Source organism: Chanodichthys erythropterus, chromosome 3, assembly GCF_024489055.1.
Source record: "Chanodichthys erythropterus isolate Z2021 chromosome 3, ASM2448905v1, whole genome shotgun sequence".
Classification (NCBI taxonomy): Eukaryota; Metazoa; Chordata; class Actinopteri; order Cypriniformes; family Xenocyprididae; genus Chanodichthys; species Chanodichthys erythropterus.
Genome location: NC_090223.1, coordinates 14,150,110 through 14,167,898, shown reverse-complemented (window position 1 = coordinate 14,167,898; position 17,789 = coordinate 14,150,110). Strand labels below are relative to the sequence as shown.

At 35.8% G+C, this 17,789-nt stretch overlaps 1 protein-coding gene across 2 annotated transcripts in view; it reads left to right on the top strand.

Annotated features, from left to right (window-relative positions):
- Positions 1 to 4,664: 4,664 nt before the first annotated feature.
- zmp:0000000896 (caspase recruitment domain-containing protein 10) overlaps positions 4,665 to 17,789 on the top strand; it is a 33,526-nt gene continuing 20,401 nt past the window's right edge. For both annotated transcript variants that reach the window (XM_067381092.1, XM_067381093.1), the window contains exons 1-7: positions 4,665 to 4,868; positions 9,427 to 9,648; positions 10,535 to 10,672; positions 11,106 to 11,292; positions 13,706 to 13,844; positions 14,106 to 14,276; positions 14,373 to 14,492. In XM_067381092.1, the coding sequence (XP_067237193.1) occupies positions 4,862 to 4,868; positions 9,427 to 9,648; positions 10,535 to 10,672; positions 11,106 to 11,292; positions 13,706 to 13,844; positions 14,106 to 14,276; positions 14,373 to 14,492 (984 nt within the window). In that variant the 5' untranslated portion in view covers positions 4,665 to 4,861. The remainder of the gene's footprint in view (positions 4,869 to 9,426; positions 9,649 to 10,534; positions 10,673 to 11,105; positions 11,293 to 13,705; positions 13,845 to 14,105; positions 14,277 to 14,372; positions 14,493 to 17,789) is intronic.

Sequence of the window (17,789 nt, the reverse complement as noted above, 5' to 3'; positions counted from 1 at the left end):
ACAAGCTCATAGTACAAAGTATTAAATTATTACAAAAAAAGACTTAAAAATGACTCGAATCAGTTATTTGAATCACTTTAGCTATTGAAATGACTCCTCAGTTGCCTCAAGAGGCTGCATTCAGGCCAAAATTAGCATTTATTTGATTAAAATATAGTGAAAAATGTAAACATAAAAAAAAAAAATCTTAATTGTTGTCTTTTCAGTTGATTTCATCTAAGGCTGTGGCTGGACGTTCAGTTGTTTTGCTTGTGTTTCTCTTTTCTTCAGTGATTCTGTTCGTTATCATCAGGTGTCTTCAATAATCAAACCATCAACACTCAATTAATCACTTAAGTATCTGATTAACTCTATCACTATTTCATTGTTACTTTTAACACCCTGCTGGTAGTTTCCATACAGAATGGTGGTAATTTAACACTGGGGAATTTAAGCGAATAGGCCTGAGTTGGAAGCAAACATTAAAAAAAAAATCTTAATTGTTCCAAACTTTGACCGGTAAAGTCAGAGATCTCAATATGAACTCAAACATTTCTCATCACATTCATTTTTTAGCTTTAGACTCTTACTGTACTAGCAGAAACATTTGAAAAACATGCTCTTTTCTTTTCATCTAAGCATTGAAATGCTAATCTTCTGGCTGCAGAAGCTCTGGTGATGTAAGATCCTGCTCTATACTGTCTATTAATGGCACAACAGCAGTTAAATCTGTCTGAAAGGAGTCATAAAGAGTCATTCTTCTGCAGGACAAAGCTCTGATTATGTGTTTGGATGGGACTGGATGCTCGGCTGCCCTTCGCCACATTCCTCCCTCGCAGAACCGCTGGACGTCTCTTGATCTTCAGCTTCTGGTCGAGCGTTCAGTGTTGTGCTGGTGAGACAGAGAGGCGATTGAGAAGAGACAAAACGCGAACACACTGTCAGGATGAGACATATTCAATCCTGTCAAACTCATCTGAAACACATCAACATCACAATAGACCGTAGACATTTTTAATTTTTGTCAGGAATGAAAACGAGGCCGTGATATCATTCCTTCAATGGATTGTACTGTTGTTAAACAACATGCCAATTGTTCAGCTGATGAAACGGCTTTTCAAAAACTTTCAGAACACAAAACAGTTTTGAAAGTGTAGCTCCTGTCTCTTTGAATGGGGAAACATCAAATTCTCCAAAGCGTTTGCCAAGCTTTCGATTAAATTTCATATTTGTAATCACCAATGAAATCTGACAACAACTGTTTCATACAATTTGTTTCTAAACGCTCGAATCATGACAAAAAAAGTATTTTTCAGGATGGATCAAGCTAATGTGCAGTCCTAAATGCGCGTCCCTTGTGTCTCACTTCTGAGGCGCGCATCTCATTGTTTCTATAGGAACCGGAGCTTCTAACAGGTGCTATGAAATATTCGGTGTCTGAGATTTTCGGTGACACCGGGCGAAGCTTACGTGAATATTTACAAGTTTCCTGTTTTGAGTTAAAGTGCCACTGAAAATGTTAGTGGACTGTCCTTGGATCACAGAACTGTTTTCTGTAACGTGATTGTGTTTCCGCGTCGAATGAATTTATTATTCTTTTTATTAATAACTGTTTATGTATGCTCAGTAGTTTGTAGGTTACATTGTGTCATGAGATATACTTTAGTAGTGATTACAGCCACTGGTCTATCGTTAGGAAATGAGCCAACATTGAGTTTGTTTGTTTTAGTAGGTTACAACTGTTTTGATTTTATTTTAATTCGTTTGAGAAGATAACTTGGATAAATGTATCTGTGGTTGCATAATAAAACTTTAACCAGACATTATTATTTTTAAAACACATTGAAAGTTATATTTATGTTCCTTTTATGTTTTTGACATGCATGAATTAATGTAATCCTTCATCCTTTTCTGCAAAACACACAATGCTCTCTATGAATAGAAACATGAGACAGTGATATTAGTTTCCCTGCAGCACTTTCACAAGGTTTAATTTTAATGCGCTTTCCACAACGATTAAAATGTTACAATTGAATTACAAGTGGTTAAATTGATCAGCTACAAAACTAAAAGTTGCTAATGCAGGTTTTATTTAAAAATATTAGGCTATATAGAGAAGACAATTGGCAAAAGTATGAGGAATATTATTGTGGATAATCAGACATACATACTACTGTGATTGTTCTGTCATTTCTTAATTGCTTGAAAGAGACTTTATTGAATCCTAAAGTTGTGTTATTTTTTTTTCATATTATTAGGAAACATTCTCAATCTTTTTTTCCCACAAAATTATGCATTTCACTGAAGAAAAAAAAAAAAAATCAGTTCAGTTTAACACAGTGTTGATATGAAATTATATGGAACTAAATGATCAAACCTGCAGTATATTCACAATGAAATAGTTCTATTCTACAAGCTTTCCATAACAATTAAAATTTTATTTATGTTAAATTAACTGCTAAAATAATAGAACATGTAGTAATTTGCATATCTGTAATATCAAAGATTAAAGTAAATAATGAGAGTAGTTTCATTCTGAATAAAAAAAGAGCAACTGATTCTGTGTTGGATTATTCACAAATGAGAAGAAGTCACAACATATAATATGACATATTTAATTAGCAAAAATTATTTAAACACACATTGACACACTTTACACAGGGTCTTGTGATCCCAGACAAATAAAAGTTTGGTCTGCTCATGTGATCACAATGATACCAGCCTTTGCTACTGACACATTCAATCTGAAATATATAATAAACTGACATTACAACAAACATGTATTAATAAAATTTGTAATACACAGTCATGATCAAAACAAAGTGAAAAATAAAAGTGTCTGCTTTGTCTGGTGTACAGGGATATTTATTGGCAAAAGAATGAAAGAATATTGGCTATAGATATTATATTAGTTATCACATGCATAATTCACTGTGGCCTATTTGGATAATAAATAAACTATATTTAAAGTACATTAACATGTTTTCTTGCATGTGTGCAATTTTTGAAACATATTACAAATAGAATTTAAAGTCTACCCAGATTAGAAGTGCTTCTGCAAACTAGGAACGTTCACTACTGCCTTCACCAGGAGTTCACAAGTATTATTATGCTACCATACATTTTGGCAAACTTTCAAAACTATGCTTAAAAGACTCAAGTTAATACAGAAACAACAAAAATAGCTGATCCTAACGACACTTCTGGCGAATAATTGTCTGTGTTCATATCAAACATCGCTAACACATGACACGACATAACACAGTATAGCTTATATATAAAATCTTGTGCATCAATAACTGTTAGAATATAAGCTTGACTTCGTTTAACGCTGAAACATATGCTAATTACCTTTAATGTAAGCCGAAGAGCGTGCACTAACATTTTCAGTGGCGCTTTAACTCAAAACTGGAAACTCGTGAATATTCATGTTGCTCCGCCCAGTGTCACCGAAAATCTCAGACACCGAATATTTCATAACACCGGCACGCACGTGACGTCACCGTCGACCGTTAGGACTGCGGTCCCGCCCAAAGCGGCAGCATTGATTTTCAGCGTGAATGCCGCGAAAAACACACAAAACACTTCCAAAACGGGAAAGAGCTTTGTGATTGACTGTACAAATAGCTTTGACACAAAACCTGAGGTATGTATTTAAAAACTGCCGAAAGCTACAGAAAAAAGAAGCAAATGGATCACTGCAATTCACAGAAACAGCTGGACTCCAGGCAGAGAAACATTTATCATTTTGTGTCAAATTGTTGGGTTTTGAGGTAAAATCATACCTTATATATTTTATTGTTATATATTATGTTGACCCATCAATTAAATATTTACATCTTAAATTGTGCATAATTGGGTGTTTTTAACACTGACAAAAACTATACCTAAGATAGGGCTGGACAAAATGCCAATATATATAACATTGATATAAGTGATTACGCGGATTTAAACCTACTTATATAAAATATTCACAGGCAGATTTGCTTTATGTAGCCTATTTCCCCGGCGTCAAATCAGGCACAAATAAATGTCAGGAAACACTCCTGGCTGCATGTCAATGTAGCTGCATGTAGCCTCTTTCCAGAGTTCAAGTACATATAGATTTTTACATCAGTGCATTACATTTTACATCAGTAATGCAACTACATAAAAAAGGAGTCATTTAAACCACTTAATGCAGTCGGTTATTTTGTCATTTAATGTCTGAGTCTGATCGGCCCCTTTCGCTAATGGAAACATGTGACAGCTGAGTGTATCCAACATTCCACTTCATATGTTCAGTTAATTACGTAGGTAGGCTACATCATTCAGGTATTTAAAGTGCAGTTTTTATTTTCAGTGCACTATTTACTACTACAATATGACATCGAATAGTGCAGAATATTGGGTTCTTTGGTTTCTTCAGTAGTCAGTAACACTGAAACAGAACATTTTAAGAGATGGCGCAACATCTGTTCAGAAGTCAGTCGTATAAATTATCTGTGTTTTTGTCCAGTGTCTGTCTCCCTCCAGTGGATCATCCTCGTCCTCACCACCGGCATGAACTGACAGGTCACTGCACTCTCTATCCCGCCAGGAATGTGACTAATTACACTGACTGGATATTAGTGAAATATTAACACGAGTATTTCGACACTGCGTCTACACCGTGACTTTCATATTGCGTGACTCAGGCATTTTGATGATGTTTTTCCTTATTATACCCCGGATACAGACGGATAAATGAATGTCAATGAAGCTTTGACTTCTGACAGACCGAGAGAGAGAGAGAGAGAGAGAGAGAGAGAGTTGATTTGCTCAACTTCGCTTCTTCTCTTGTTTGTGTCTGAAGTGTCGCTGTTGTTGTTTTTCCTCTCATCTCCTTCATCTGCTGTGGATCATGAGCGGTAAGACATTTAACTTTCAGCAGTTTATCTGTTCAGCCTCATCAGCTGCGAACCGATTCATTTATTCAGACTGAATCAACTAATGAATTAGAGATTAAAGAACGATACTCCGGCATTATGGACCAAAACACGTTTAAACCTTCTTCTGTAGTTGTTTTGCCCACCAAAAAAAAAAAAAAAAAATTTTTTGCTAAACATTTTGCTAACGTTCCTATTTTGAAAATGTTATTTCTAAATGCTCTCTGAACGCTAAAAAGTTTTTTTTCTTGATCATGCGAACATTAAGGGGACATTCCATTTTGTAAACATTATGGGAACATTAGCCTACTTTTCAATGTTTTCTAAACGTTCTGAAAACGTTAGACGATCATCCATCTAAAATGTTTATGTAAAAAAAATGTTCCATGAACAATGTATAAATAATTGAAATAAATAAAACATAATTTAAAAAACGAACGTTCTTCCAGTAATATAACCTTCGTTCACAGTTATCGAAGGTTCTGTTACTGGAAGAACGTTAAAATTCCCTGTTAGCAGTGTAGTTTTAGTAGTTGTATGTCAGCAATGTGTTAATATTATTGTAGTGTTATTGTGTGTTTTGTTTGTAATGTAGCCTATCATGTGTGTTAGTGTTTGTGTAATGTGTTGGTCATGTGTGTGTTTATAATAGTAGTGTTTTGTCGTAAAGTTCAGCTCTGGATTCCTTCACTATGAGACATTCATTGAGATTCCTGCATGTGTTTGGACCTGCCTGACCTGAACACAGATGCACAAACCCCTCACACACCCCTACTCTTTATCATCTCACAGGAGGAACACCATCGTTTGTTTAGAACGTCCTGCTGGATATATATATGTATATGAATATTTTTTGTGCTTGTAGACAAGAAGAAGAAAAAAAAAAAATCTAATTTTTTCACATCTTAGCAATGTCCTTAGACATCTTTGAGAAAAGGTTGATAGTTAAATGAAACGTAACTGATATCTCTGTTGAGTCTCATGGGCTATAAAAAATAAAGATGTGAGCGATTATGCTCTTCTGGGTGTACAGGTATCCGCTGGATGAAAATTAATTTGTTTTCCACTGTTCCCCCAGCAGCGTTATCGCTCTGTCTGATTATCTCTGGTGTACAGTGGGGATGGTACCGCCTGCATTCTCCTGCAGTGAGACAGCTGCTGTTTTTTTTACAGTCACTCTTTTGCCCCTCATGCAGTGAATTTACATGTGTTGCATTCAACTCAATCTCATGAAAAACTATTTTAAGAAATGTTTTGTGAATTTGCACTGTGATTCATACATTTTTTGTTGTTGTTGAAAAAAGCATGAAACCAGATAACCGGGAACGTTCTCAGAATTTTGGCTAACGTTCTGGCAATGTTCTTTAAAGTTAAGAAGAAATGTTCTTCCAATAACGTTAATAGAACTTTTGTGATACGTTATCTGTTCTTCAATAATGTTCTCAAAACATTACCACAAAAACATTATTTTACATCATTCATATATGATTTTTTCCCTCTGAAACATTTTAAACATTTCTGTTGAAATGTTTTTAAATGTTACTTCTTGTTTCAGAACGTTCAGAGAAGATTCAAAAGTAACGTTCCGATAATGTTTGCAGAATGATAAAATGGAATGTTCAAATAATGTTCACATACCCAGAAAAACAAATGTTTTTAAAACATTTATAAAAACTGTACACTTTTTATAATTGAAAGAACATTGAAAAACAAATTTTTCATAACTAAATGGGAAAGTCAGCAAAACGTTCTTAGAACATGTTTTTGTTAGCTGGGAAGGTCCACCCCTAAACTGTAAAATCAGTAGGGCTTAAGCAGATCATACAAAAATGTACAAACAATGAATGAGATTGCTTGAAATTATATGAAGTAGCCACCAATTCACAAAAACGATAGCCATGAATTGCTGTCAAAACGTAAAATAGCTATGAATTGCCAGCAAAACGTAAAATAGCTACAAATTGCCGGCAAAGCGTAAAGTAGCTACGGATTACCATCCAAACGTAAAATAGCTACAAATTGCCCGTAAGATAGGTACAAATTGCTGCCAAAACGTAAAATAGCTACAAATTGCTGGCATAATGTAAAATAGCTACGAATTGCTGCCAAAGCGTAAAATAGCTTCAAATTGCTGCCAAAATGTAAAATAGCTATGATTTGCCGGCCAAACGTAAAATAGCTACAAATTGCTGCCAAAACATAAAATAGCTACAAATTGCTGCCAAAACGTAAAATAGCTACAAATTGCTGCCAAAACGTAAAATAGCTATAAATTGCTGCCAAAACGTAAAATAGCTATGAATTGCTGCCAAAATGTAAAATAGCTACGAATTGCTGTCAGAACGTAAAATAGCTACAAATTGCCCCTAAGATAGGTACGAATTGCTGCCAAAATGTAAAATAGCTACAAATTGCTGTCAAAATGTAAAATAGCTACAAATTGCTGTCAAAATGTAAAATAGCTACAAATTGCTGTCAAAATGTAAAATAGCTACAAATTGCCGGCCAAACATAAAATAGCTATAAATTGCTGACAAAACATAAAATAGCTACAAATTGCTGTCAAAATGTAAAATAGCTACAAATTGCTGTCAAAATGTAAAATAGCTACAAATTGCCCATAAGATAGGTACAAATTGCTGCCAAAACGTGAAGTAGCTACGTATTGTCGGCAAAACATGAAATAGTTAAGAATTGCTGTCAAAACGTAAAATAGCTATGAATTGCCAGCAAAACGTAAAATAGCTACAAATTTCCGGCAAAGCGTAAAGTAGCTACGGATTACCGGCCAAACGTAAAATAGCTACAAATTGCCCGTAAGATAGGTACAAATTGCTGCCAAAACGTAAAATAGCTACAAATTGCTGGCATAATGTAAAATAGCTACAAATTGCTGCCAAAATGTAAAATAGCTATGATTTGCTGGCCAAACGTAAAATAGCTACAAATTGCTGCCAAAACATAAAATAGCTACAAATTGCTGCCAAAATGTAAAATAGCTACGAATTGCTGCCAAAACGTAAAATAGCTACAAATTGCTGCCAAAACGTAAAATAGCTATAAATTGCTGCCAAAACGTAAAATAGCTATGAATTGCTGCCAAAATGTAAAATAGCTACGAATTGCTGCCAAAACGTAAAATAGCTACAAATTGCTGCCAAAACGTAAAATAGCTATAAATTGCTGCCAAAACGTAAAATAGCTATGAATTGCTGCCAAAACGTAAAATAGCTCCAAATTGCTGCCAAAACGTAAAATAGCTACAAATTGCTGCCAAAACGTAAAATAGCTATAAATTGCTGCCAAAACGTAAAATAGCTATGAATTGCTGCCAAAATGTAAAATAGCTACAAATTGCTGTCAAAATGTAAAATAGCTACAAATTGCTGTCAAAATGTAAAATAGCTACAAATTGCCGGCCAAACATAAAATAGCTACAAATTGCTGTCAAAATGTAAAATAGCTACAAATTGCTGTCAAAATGTAAAATAGCTACAAATTGCCGGCCAAACATAAAATAGCTATAAATTGCTGCCAAAACATAAAATAGCTACAAATTGCTGTCAAAATGTAAAATAGCTACAAATTGCCCCTAAGATAGGTACGAATTGCTGCCAAAATGTAAAATAGCTACAAATTGCTGTCAAAATGTAAAATAGCTACAAATTGCTGTCAAAATGTAAAATAGCTACAAATTGCCGGCCAAACATAAAATAGCTATAAATTGCTGCCAAAACATAAAATAGCTACAAATTGCTGTCAAAATGTAAAATAGCTACAAATTGCCCCTAAGATAGGTACGAATTGCTGCCAAAACATAAAATAGCTACAAATTGCTGTCAAAATGTAAAATAGCTACAAATTGCCCATAAGATAGGTACAAATTGCTGCCAAAACGTAAAGTAGCTACGTATTGTCGGCAAAACAAAAAATAGCTATGAATTGCCGGCAAAACGTAAAATAGCTACAAATTGCCCGGAAGATAGCTACAAATTGCTTCCAAAACATAAAACGGCTACAAATTGCCAGCAAAATGTAAAGTATCTACGAATTGCTGCCAATACGTAAAATGGATATGAATTGTCGCAAAAATTTGGACTTCTTATTTCTGTTCTAGCAAATCTTCCATCACTGTACAGTCACTGTGACCATGAGGTTTGAATCTTTTGGATCATATTGTCAAGCAATCTTGTGCAGAGATTCACTCACTAATTCAAAAATTGTGTTTCAAGGTGCAGTGACTGTACTGGTAGCTAGAAATAGGTTTGTTTGGATCCGAGTTTTTTTTTTTTTTTTTTTAATTATTAATAAATGTGCTTTTACCAAATAGAGCAAAGAAGAAACTTATTTATGCAGGTCAGGTTTGTAAAAAAAGGGATTCAGTCGAATCGGGTTTGGTACAGATTTTCTTCACAAAACAAAACAGGAAACAGGCACAATTTAACCACTTTTCTTGCTATACCTACACCGTCTACACGTGAAAAGGGCCACCTGAGGAGCAGCTGCTGATAGTGATCTTAAACATCTCATGTTTTCACAGGTGAATGGCCGCTGGAAGACAAGAGTTTAGTCATGTCCCCGTCAGAGGAGGAGAAGTGCGAGGAGCTCTGGGAGCGAGTGGAAGGAGTCCGACACAAACTGACCCGCATTTTAAACCCGGCGAAGCTTACGCCGTACCTGCGGCAGTGTAAGGTGATCGACGAGCAGGACGAGGACGAGGTGCTGAACTCCAGTCAGTATCCGCTGAGAATCAGCAGAGCTGGTGAGGACGCATAAAAAAGTAGTGAAAGAGTGAATTGTTTTGCAATTTAGATGACACTTCCATCTAAACAATGGTAATGTAGGCCTATTTGTAAAAACATCTTTATATATGTCTTTTGAGTGCTTTGAAAGAGTGAATCATTTTTCCAAGCAATTTGGTTCAATTGATTCAGAATTCTGAAAAGATTAATTTGTCCCTTTTGAATCATTTTTATAAAAGGGAATCAGTTGGTTTAATTGATTCAGCCTTCTGCTCCATTTGTCCCTTCTCTAGTGAAAAGTACATAGTTCAGAGCATGTAGTAAGACTGTACGGCAATATTGGGAAATTTTGCAAAGTCATAAAATTGAGTCATGATGATACCACAGACACTTTTGTGCTTATTGTTTGCGTTCAGGTTCATTGAAAAGCCACAGCCTCACATTTCTCACGCACATCTGGAAAAGTCAATAGGGATCCAAAAAAAAAAAAAAAAAAGAAAAACGTTTCCTCTTGTGTAAAGCAAAGGGTTTAAGGACAATTAACAATTAGACATATTATTGATTTGATTGCACTGAAACTGTCAGATTAGAACAAAACCGAATAGAGCTGAACACTGTTATCTTTTGTAGAGCTGCTTTATAGCTGCATATTAAGTTTAATAGCTGATCAATTTTGCTATACTTAATTTCTTGTTCATTTCAAGCTGCTTTGAAACAGTCTGTATTGTATAAAGATACAAACTTTGATTTAGGACGCACTCATCCTCACCTTGCATAAACTTTAGGATGGATACATGAATTGCATGAAAATTGATGCAGAAGTTCACATTTAAAGAGAAATAATGTATGGTTGGTGTGCTGTGCTTGGTGGGCGTGTGTGGTGATTTGATTGGCTGTTGTGTGCAGGCCGTTTATTGGACATCCTGAGGGGGCGTGGTGAGCGCGGTCTCCAGGCCTTCATGGAGTCGCTGGAGTTTTACCATCCGGAGCAGTTCACACAGCTGACCGGACGACAACCGACGCAACGCTGCTCCATCATGCTGGGTGTGTGAACGTGTCTCATTTCTGACATTTAAAGTTGGCATGAAAGGGAAGTTGTGCTAGTCCTTTCTCTACTGTTGTGACGTATATCTGAGTGAAATGGCTTCTGGAACAAAAACAAACGTAGGGCAGGACTGGTTGCACATGTTTCATCATCCTCATAATCTTGAATCAAAATAACTTCCCCTCCCTCTTGCAGTGGCTTCTCTTCTCTGATGATGAGGGTGGGGCAACCTGTCACTCACATGAGATCCACCAATAGCAAGCCACAGCCATTCAATCAATTCCTCACAGACAAAATCAAACCACGCCCTACATTTGTTCTTGTTTGTGAAGCCAATTCACTCAGATATATGTCATATGTCACATGAAGAGATGACTTTAATTGTCTTTCATTCAGCAGTTTAATGTTATTTCTGTGATATCATGTGTGTAGATGAGGAGGGTCCTGAGGGTCTGACTCAGTTTCTGCTGCTGGAGGTGCGGAAGCTGCGAGAACAGTTGCGCGGCAGTCGTCTGTGTGAGCGACGTCTGTCTCATCGCTGCCGTGTGGCCGAGGAAGAGCGCAGCCGAGCTGAACGCAAAGCGCAAGAGCTGCGACAGGACCGGATGCAGCTGGAAAGGTGCAGAAATATATATATATATATATATATATATATATATATATATATATATTATGTATATATATTATGTGTTTGCAAAATATGCTGTATTTTTGAAACGACATACTTCAACGTACCAGTTTAGGACACAGATCTAAATCAGACACGACAAATAAAAAACACCATGGCGTCAATTTAAATGTATGCCACAAGTACCTTTTAAATTAATTATTAAAAATAAGTAAAACAATTAGTAGCCTATTATAAATAAAAAATATATAATTATAATAAATATAAGTAGGCTATAATAAATAAAAATATCAGTAGGCTTTAAAAAAATCAGTTCTTCTATCAGTTCTTTAAAAAAAAGTTGAAATTATGTAAACGCAAAAACTATATCGATTAACATCCTTAAACTATTTCTAAGTTTTCATAAAAAAATCTCTATGGAGAAAATGAAATACTATGAAAATGGTTTTAGTTATGATTTTTTCCCCCCATTTGGCTAAGTCTAGTTAGTTTTGTATCAAATACAATGTGATTTTCGGTGATCGAGATCTGGCAGTAGCTATTTTTTCCTCTTGGGCGAGCGGTCCTCTCATAGCTCATCCTGCCCATGTAATTTGCAATAGACCAGCAAACCAATGAGAACGCGCGACAATGACGACGTTCCATGACAAAAGCGCGAAGGCGCAAAAACTGCTGCAGATCAGCTTACCCGGAAGTCTCCGTAACTGGCAGATTTAGGGAAAATTACTGTCGTTTGGCAAATAAATAAATTACGGACAGTTACATACGCATTACCAATCATGTAGGCTTTATGATACACCTCAAACAAGGGATTTAATAGTAATTTATAATGTTAATATCAGTTGCCGAGTCCACGAATGGCTTGGGTATGCAGAGCATTCGCAGCTTATATGGACCGCACGCCACTGACATATATATATATATATATATATATATATATATATATATATATATATATATATATATGAAATACATTTTTTAATGAACCATGAAAAAGAAGGTGAAATATGCCTTAAATTGAAAAAAATAAAAAAAATAAAATAAAACTCATGATACATGAAATGCACAATTTATTGATTGCAACATTTTATTATGTAATATACATTACTGGTCAAAAGTTTTTGAATGGTCATTTTTTTATGTTTTAAAAGAAGTCTCTTCTGCTCACCAAAGCTTAATTTATTTTAATACAAAATACAGTAAAAATAGTAATGTTGTGAAATATTTTTACAATTTAAAATAGCTGTTTTCTATTTGAATATACTGTAAATTTATTCCTGTGCTCATTACTCCAGTCTTCAGTGTCACATGATCCTTCAGAAATTATTCTAATATGCCAATTTGCTGCTCAAGAAACATTTCTTGAATGCTGAAAACAGTTGTGTAATTTTTTTTCAGGATCCTTTGATGAATAGAAAGTTCAAAAGAACAGCATTTATCTGAAACAGAAAGCTTTAGAAATAAAAGACATTATTAAATATTACTGTTTTTACTGTATTTTGGATCTCTCTCTCTCTCTCTCTCTCTCTCTCTATATATATATATATATATATATATATATATATATATATATATAAAATTTATAAATATAAAATGAAAATAATTATATTTTTTATTTTTTTTAAAATTATATACAGTATATATACAGTATACTTACATAATAAAATGTTGCAATCAATAAATTTACATAAATCAATAATATAAAATATTTAAATAAACCAAGGCACATTTTATGTATTTTAAGTTTTTTTCTTTTTTTCATTTTAAGGCATATTTCAGGTGTTATTTCACCTCTTTTTTCATGTTTCATAAAAAAAAAAAAAAAAAAAAAAAAAAATCATGCTTTAAATTATTTATGCTTACATTTTATTGTTCTTTATTTACTGCAACATTGTACATACACTATCATCCAAAAGTTTGGGGTTGATTTTTTTTTTTTTTTTTTTTTTTTTTTTTTCTGCTTTTAAAGAAGTCTCTTCTGCTCACCAATGCTGCATATATTTAATCAAAAATACAGTAAAACAGTGAAATATTATTACAACTTAAAATAACTGTTGTGATGTGAATGTTGTGCTGCTTCAGATTTTTGTGTAAACTGTGATACATTGATTCTTTGATGAATAGAAAGTAAAAGAAAAAAACAGCATTTGAAATAAACCTTTATAACGTAACATTATAAATGTCTTTCCTGTCATGTTTGATTCATTTAATGCATCCTTGCTGAATAAAATATTCATTTCTTTCATGCTGTTTGCGACATGAAGGTTATGGGTTCGATTCCCAGGGATTGAATGAACTGATAAAAATGTGTACATTAAATACATTGTAAGTCACTTAGGATGAAAAATCTGCCTGAATGTCTGAATGTAAATCTATTTCTGCATATGTGTTCACACTGGGTCAGGTTGAAGCAGGACTGGGAGTCTGGTAGTCGTGAGTTGGGTCTGCTGAAGGAGAGACACCTGGAACAGGCTGTGAAATACTCGCGAGCGCTAGAGGAACAGCGCAAAGCTGCGGCGCGCGAGAGGGAACTACTCACAGAGGTACAATATACGGACAATTAAGACTCGTCTCCCAGGAAACCACTGATTAGTCAGTCACAACATTATTTTATTGAAGAGTTGACTATATAGTTTCAATATTCAGTGTGAATTAGAGGCTCATTATTCATAACAGCGATGGCTATGATTAATCCTAAACTGTTCATTGTTCTCAGAGACATGATGTATGATGTAACCAATACAGACTTACATGCAGTTCATGTCAGACTCATAGTGGGCGTGTCCATGTGATGTGACTGACAGGTGGAACAGCTCAGGAAGAGATTACTGGAGAAGGAGAAAAGAGCAGACGATGGCTCCGCCCCCCCACTGACACATCATACAAGCATTGAGGCGTGTGACGGCGCCACTGCGGGCCCGGAGGAAACATTGCCAGTCATCGTGAGAAAGACAGAGCGTAACTCTGGAAATCAGGTCTGTCTCAAGACTTTCTCTGTTTATCATTACACTTACAGGAGTGTGTGTAATGTGTGTGTGTGTGTGTGTGTGTGTGTGTGTGTGTGTATGTAGGCTCTGTTGGACATTCTCCAGCAGGACCGGCAGGAGGCTGTGGAGCAGCGGCAGGAGCTGTGCGGCACCATCGCTCGACTGCAGGGGGAGCTGGAGAGCTCAGAGACGCAGAGAGAGAAAGTGAGAGGAAACCTGTCTGTTGTGACTCAGAATCACATACTAACATACTTTCTCTGCTGTATGGGACTGAAATGGTATGAGTTGTATGCTAGTATGCTTGTTTGTTTGTGCGCTGTGAAGGTGGATTATATTATGTGGAAAATGAATTGGCACTTTAAAAATATCCTTAGTCCTCCAAGGTTAAAATGGCAGTGAATGGGGGTTGAGATTTTGAAGCCCAAAAAAATGCATCCATCCATCAAAAATAATCCATATGATTCCAGAGGGTTAATAAAGGCCTTCTGAAGTGAAGCGATGGGTTTCTGTAAGAAATATATCCATATTAAAAACTTTATAAACTATAATAACTGGCTTCAGGCAAACAACTGTACGTGCACCAAGACACCTCAAACTGCGCCACAAAGCCCTAGTCCCCCTTCCGGAGATATCTTACCTATGCAACGCAGTTCAAATTTCCCCATGGTTTGTCCCCTTATCCAAATTTTAATCCACAAATGCTTTCTTTCTAATTCTCCCAGCTCTTTCAACCAGACAGCAATATTTAAAATGCATTAAAAGTCAGAATAACAAGATGATACATAAAACATATAAAATACATTAAAAATGAAATAAAAACAGGAAAAGGAATTAAAAAATAAAAAGATAATACATATAAAATAAAATACAAACAGATCGGACATAGCACAGTGCTCAATCAGCAAATGCATAGATAAAAAGATGTGTTTTGAGTCTGGATTTGAATGTGGATACTGTTGGAGCACAACTGATCTCTTCTGGAAGCTGGTTCCAGCTGCGGCTGGCGTAACAGCTAAAAGCAGACTCTCCTTGCTTTGAGTGAACCCTTGGTATTTCTAAGTGACTTGATCCTGATGATCTGAGTGATCTTTTAGGTTTATATTCTATGAGCATATCTGCAATGTATTGAGGTCCTAGACCATTGAGTGATTTATAAACAAGTAACAGTACTTTAAAATCAATTCTAAATGCAACTGAAGGTCAGTGCAAGAACCTGAGGACTGGTGTGATGTGTTCATGTTTTCTGGTTCTGCTCAGAATCCTGGCAGCAAGAGCTGCAGCTGTCTTATGGTCTTTTTGGGAAGACCAGTGAGGAGCCCATTACAATAATCCACCCTGCTGGTGATGAAAGCATGAACAAGTTTCTCTAAGTCTTGACTGGAGACAAAGCATCTAATTGTTGCAATATTTTTGAGATGATAATATGCTGATTTAGTTCAGGTCTGACTCCAAAATCACAACAAGATTCCTGACTTGATTTTTAGTTGTTTGACCCCTAGAATGAAGGTACATGTTCACTTTGAGAACTTCATCTTTGTTTCCAAATGCAATGACTTCAGTTTTGTCTTTGCTTAACTGAAGGAAGCTTAGGCACATCCAATTTTTAAATTCATCAATGCATTGGCACAGGGAGTCAATGGGGCTGTAGTCGTTAGGTGATAGGGCTAGGTAAATCTGGGTGTCATCTGCATACCTGTGATATGCAGTTTTGTTCTTTCTCATTATTTGGCTCAGTGGCAGCACATATATGTTGAACAGGAGGAGTGTAAGTATTGAACCTTGAGGGACTACACATGTCATGGATGTCCATTCAGACTTATGGTCACCGATACTCACATGATAACCTCTCCCTTCTAAGTATGACCTGAACCATTTAAGGAGAACCATTTAACCAGAAAGACCAACCCAGTTTTCCAGCCTGTCAAGAAATATGTTGTGATCGACAGTGTCAAATGCAGCACTGAGGTCGAGTAAAACCAGCACTGATAATTTACCTGAATCTGCGTTTAGGCGAATATCAATTATTATCTTTATGAGTGCTGTCTCTGTGCTGTGATGCGGTCGGAAACCAGATTGAAAGTTGTCAAAGTATCCATTCAAGCTTAAGGACTTGTTCAGCTGATTGAAAACAACTTTTTCAATGATCTTGCCTATGGAAGGAAGATTTGAGATTGTTCTGTAGTTGTTCAATATGGTGTTATCCAGATTGCTCTTTTTCAGGAGGGGCAGTTTTCAGGGATTTTGGAAAAGTCCCAGAGAGAAGTGAGGCGTTAACCAATTCTAGGAGATCTGCTTCTAAACAGTTAAATACGCTTTTGAAAAAAGAAGTGTGTCAAGGGCGCAGGTTGATGTTTTAAGGTGCTGTACTGTTTCTTCCAAAATTTTAGCATCAATTGCTTTGAAAACAGACATAATAGCTGCTTTCTGAGGTTGTGATCTGATCTGTTTTACCCCAGTGCAGCTCAAAGATGTTCTGGTCACCTTTCTGATATTATTGATTTTCTCAGAGAAGAAGGAAGCAAAATCACAGCATTTGCTGTCTAAGAGCATTTCACTGGGAATCTGACTTGGGGGTTTTGTTAGTCTCTCTACAGTAACAAAAAGAGTGCGGGTGTTGTTTAAGTTTTTGTTTATAATATTTGAGAAGAAGGTCTGTCTAGCTTTGCCTAGTTCCACATTGAAAGGATGACGGTTATCTTTATAGATGTTATAGTGGATTTCAAGGTCTGTCTTTCGCCACATGTGCTCGGCTTTTCTGCATTGTTTCATATTTTGCACTGCTGTTGAGTTTCTCCACGGTGCTTTTTGTCTGCCACTTTTCTTCCTGACTTTCACAGGAGCAATGTTATCAGTAACATTCTGTACTTTTGAGTTAAAAGAATCAAGGAGAAAATCAACAGAGTCTGCAGATATGCTTGGTGTTAAAGACATAGCCTTCATAAACAGTACACTTGTATTCTCATTTAAGCATCGCATTTTGACCGAGATAGATCTAGCTTCAACAGTCGGAGAGATCAATATATCAAAGAAAATACAGAAATGATCAGATAGCGCTACATCCTTAATGACAATGGATGAAATGTTTAGACCCTCACTGATAATTAAATCTAGAGTGTGTCCACGATTGTGTGTGGGTCCATGTACATGCTGAGTCAGATCAAAAGTATTCAAAACTGTTAGGATTTCTTTTGCCATATTGGATTCTGCATTTTCTATGTGGATGTTAAAGTCCCCAGTAATAGCAAAACAGTCAAACTCTGAGAAAATTGCTGATAACAGTTCTGTAAAGTCCTCTACAAAGGCTGGAGAGTATTTTGGAGGCCTGTAGATAACTATAAGTAGAATGCGAGGAGCACCTTTTAACACAATACCCAAATATTCAAAAGACAAGTAATCACCAAATGACACTTGCTTGCATTGATAGACATCTTTACATAGAGCAGCTACACCTCCACCTATCCTAACAGCTCTGCAGACACTCATAAAAGTAAAGTTAGGAGG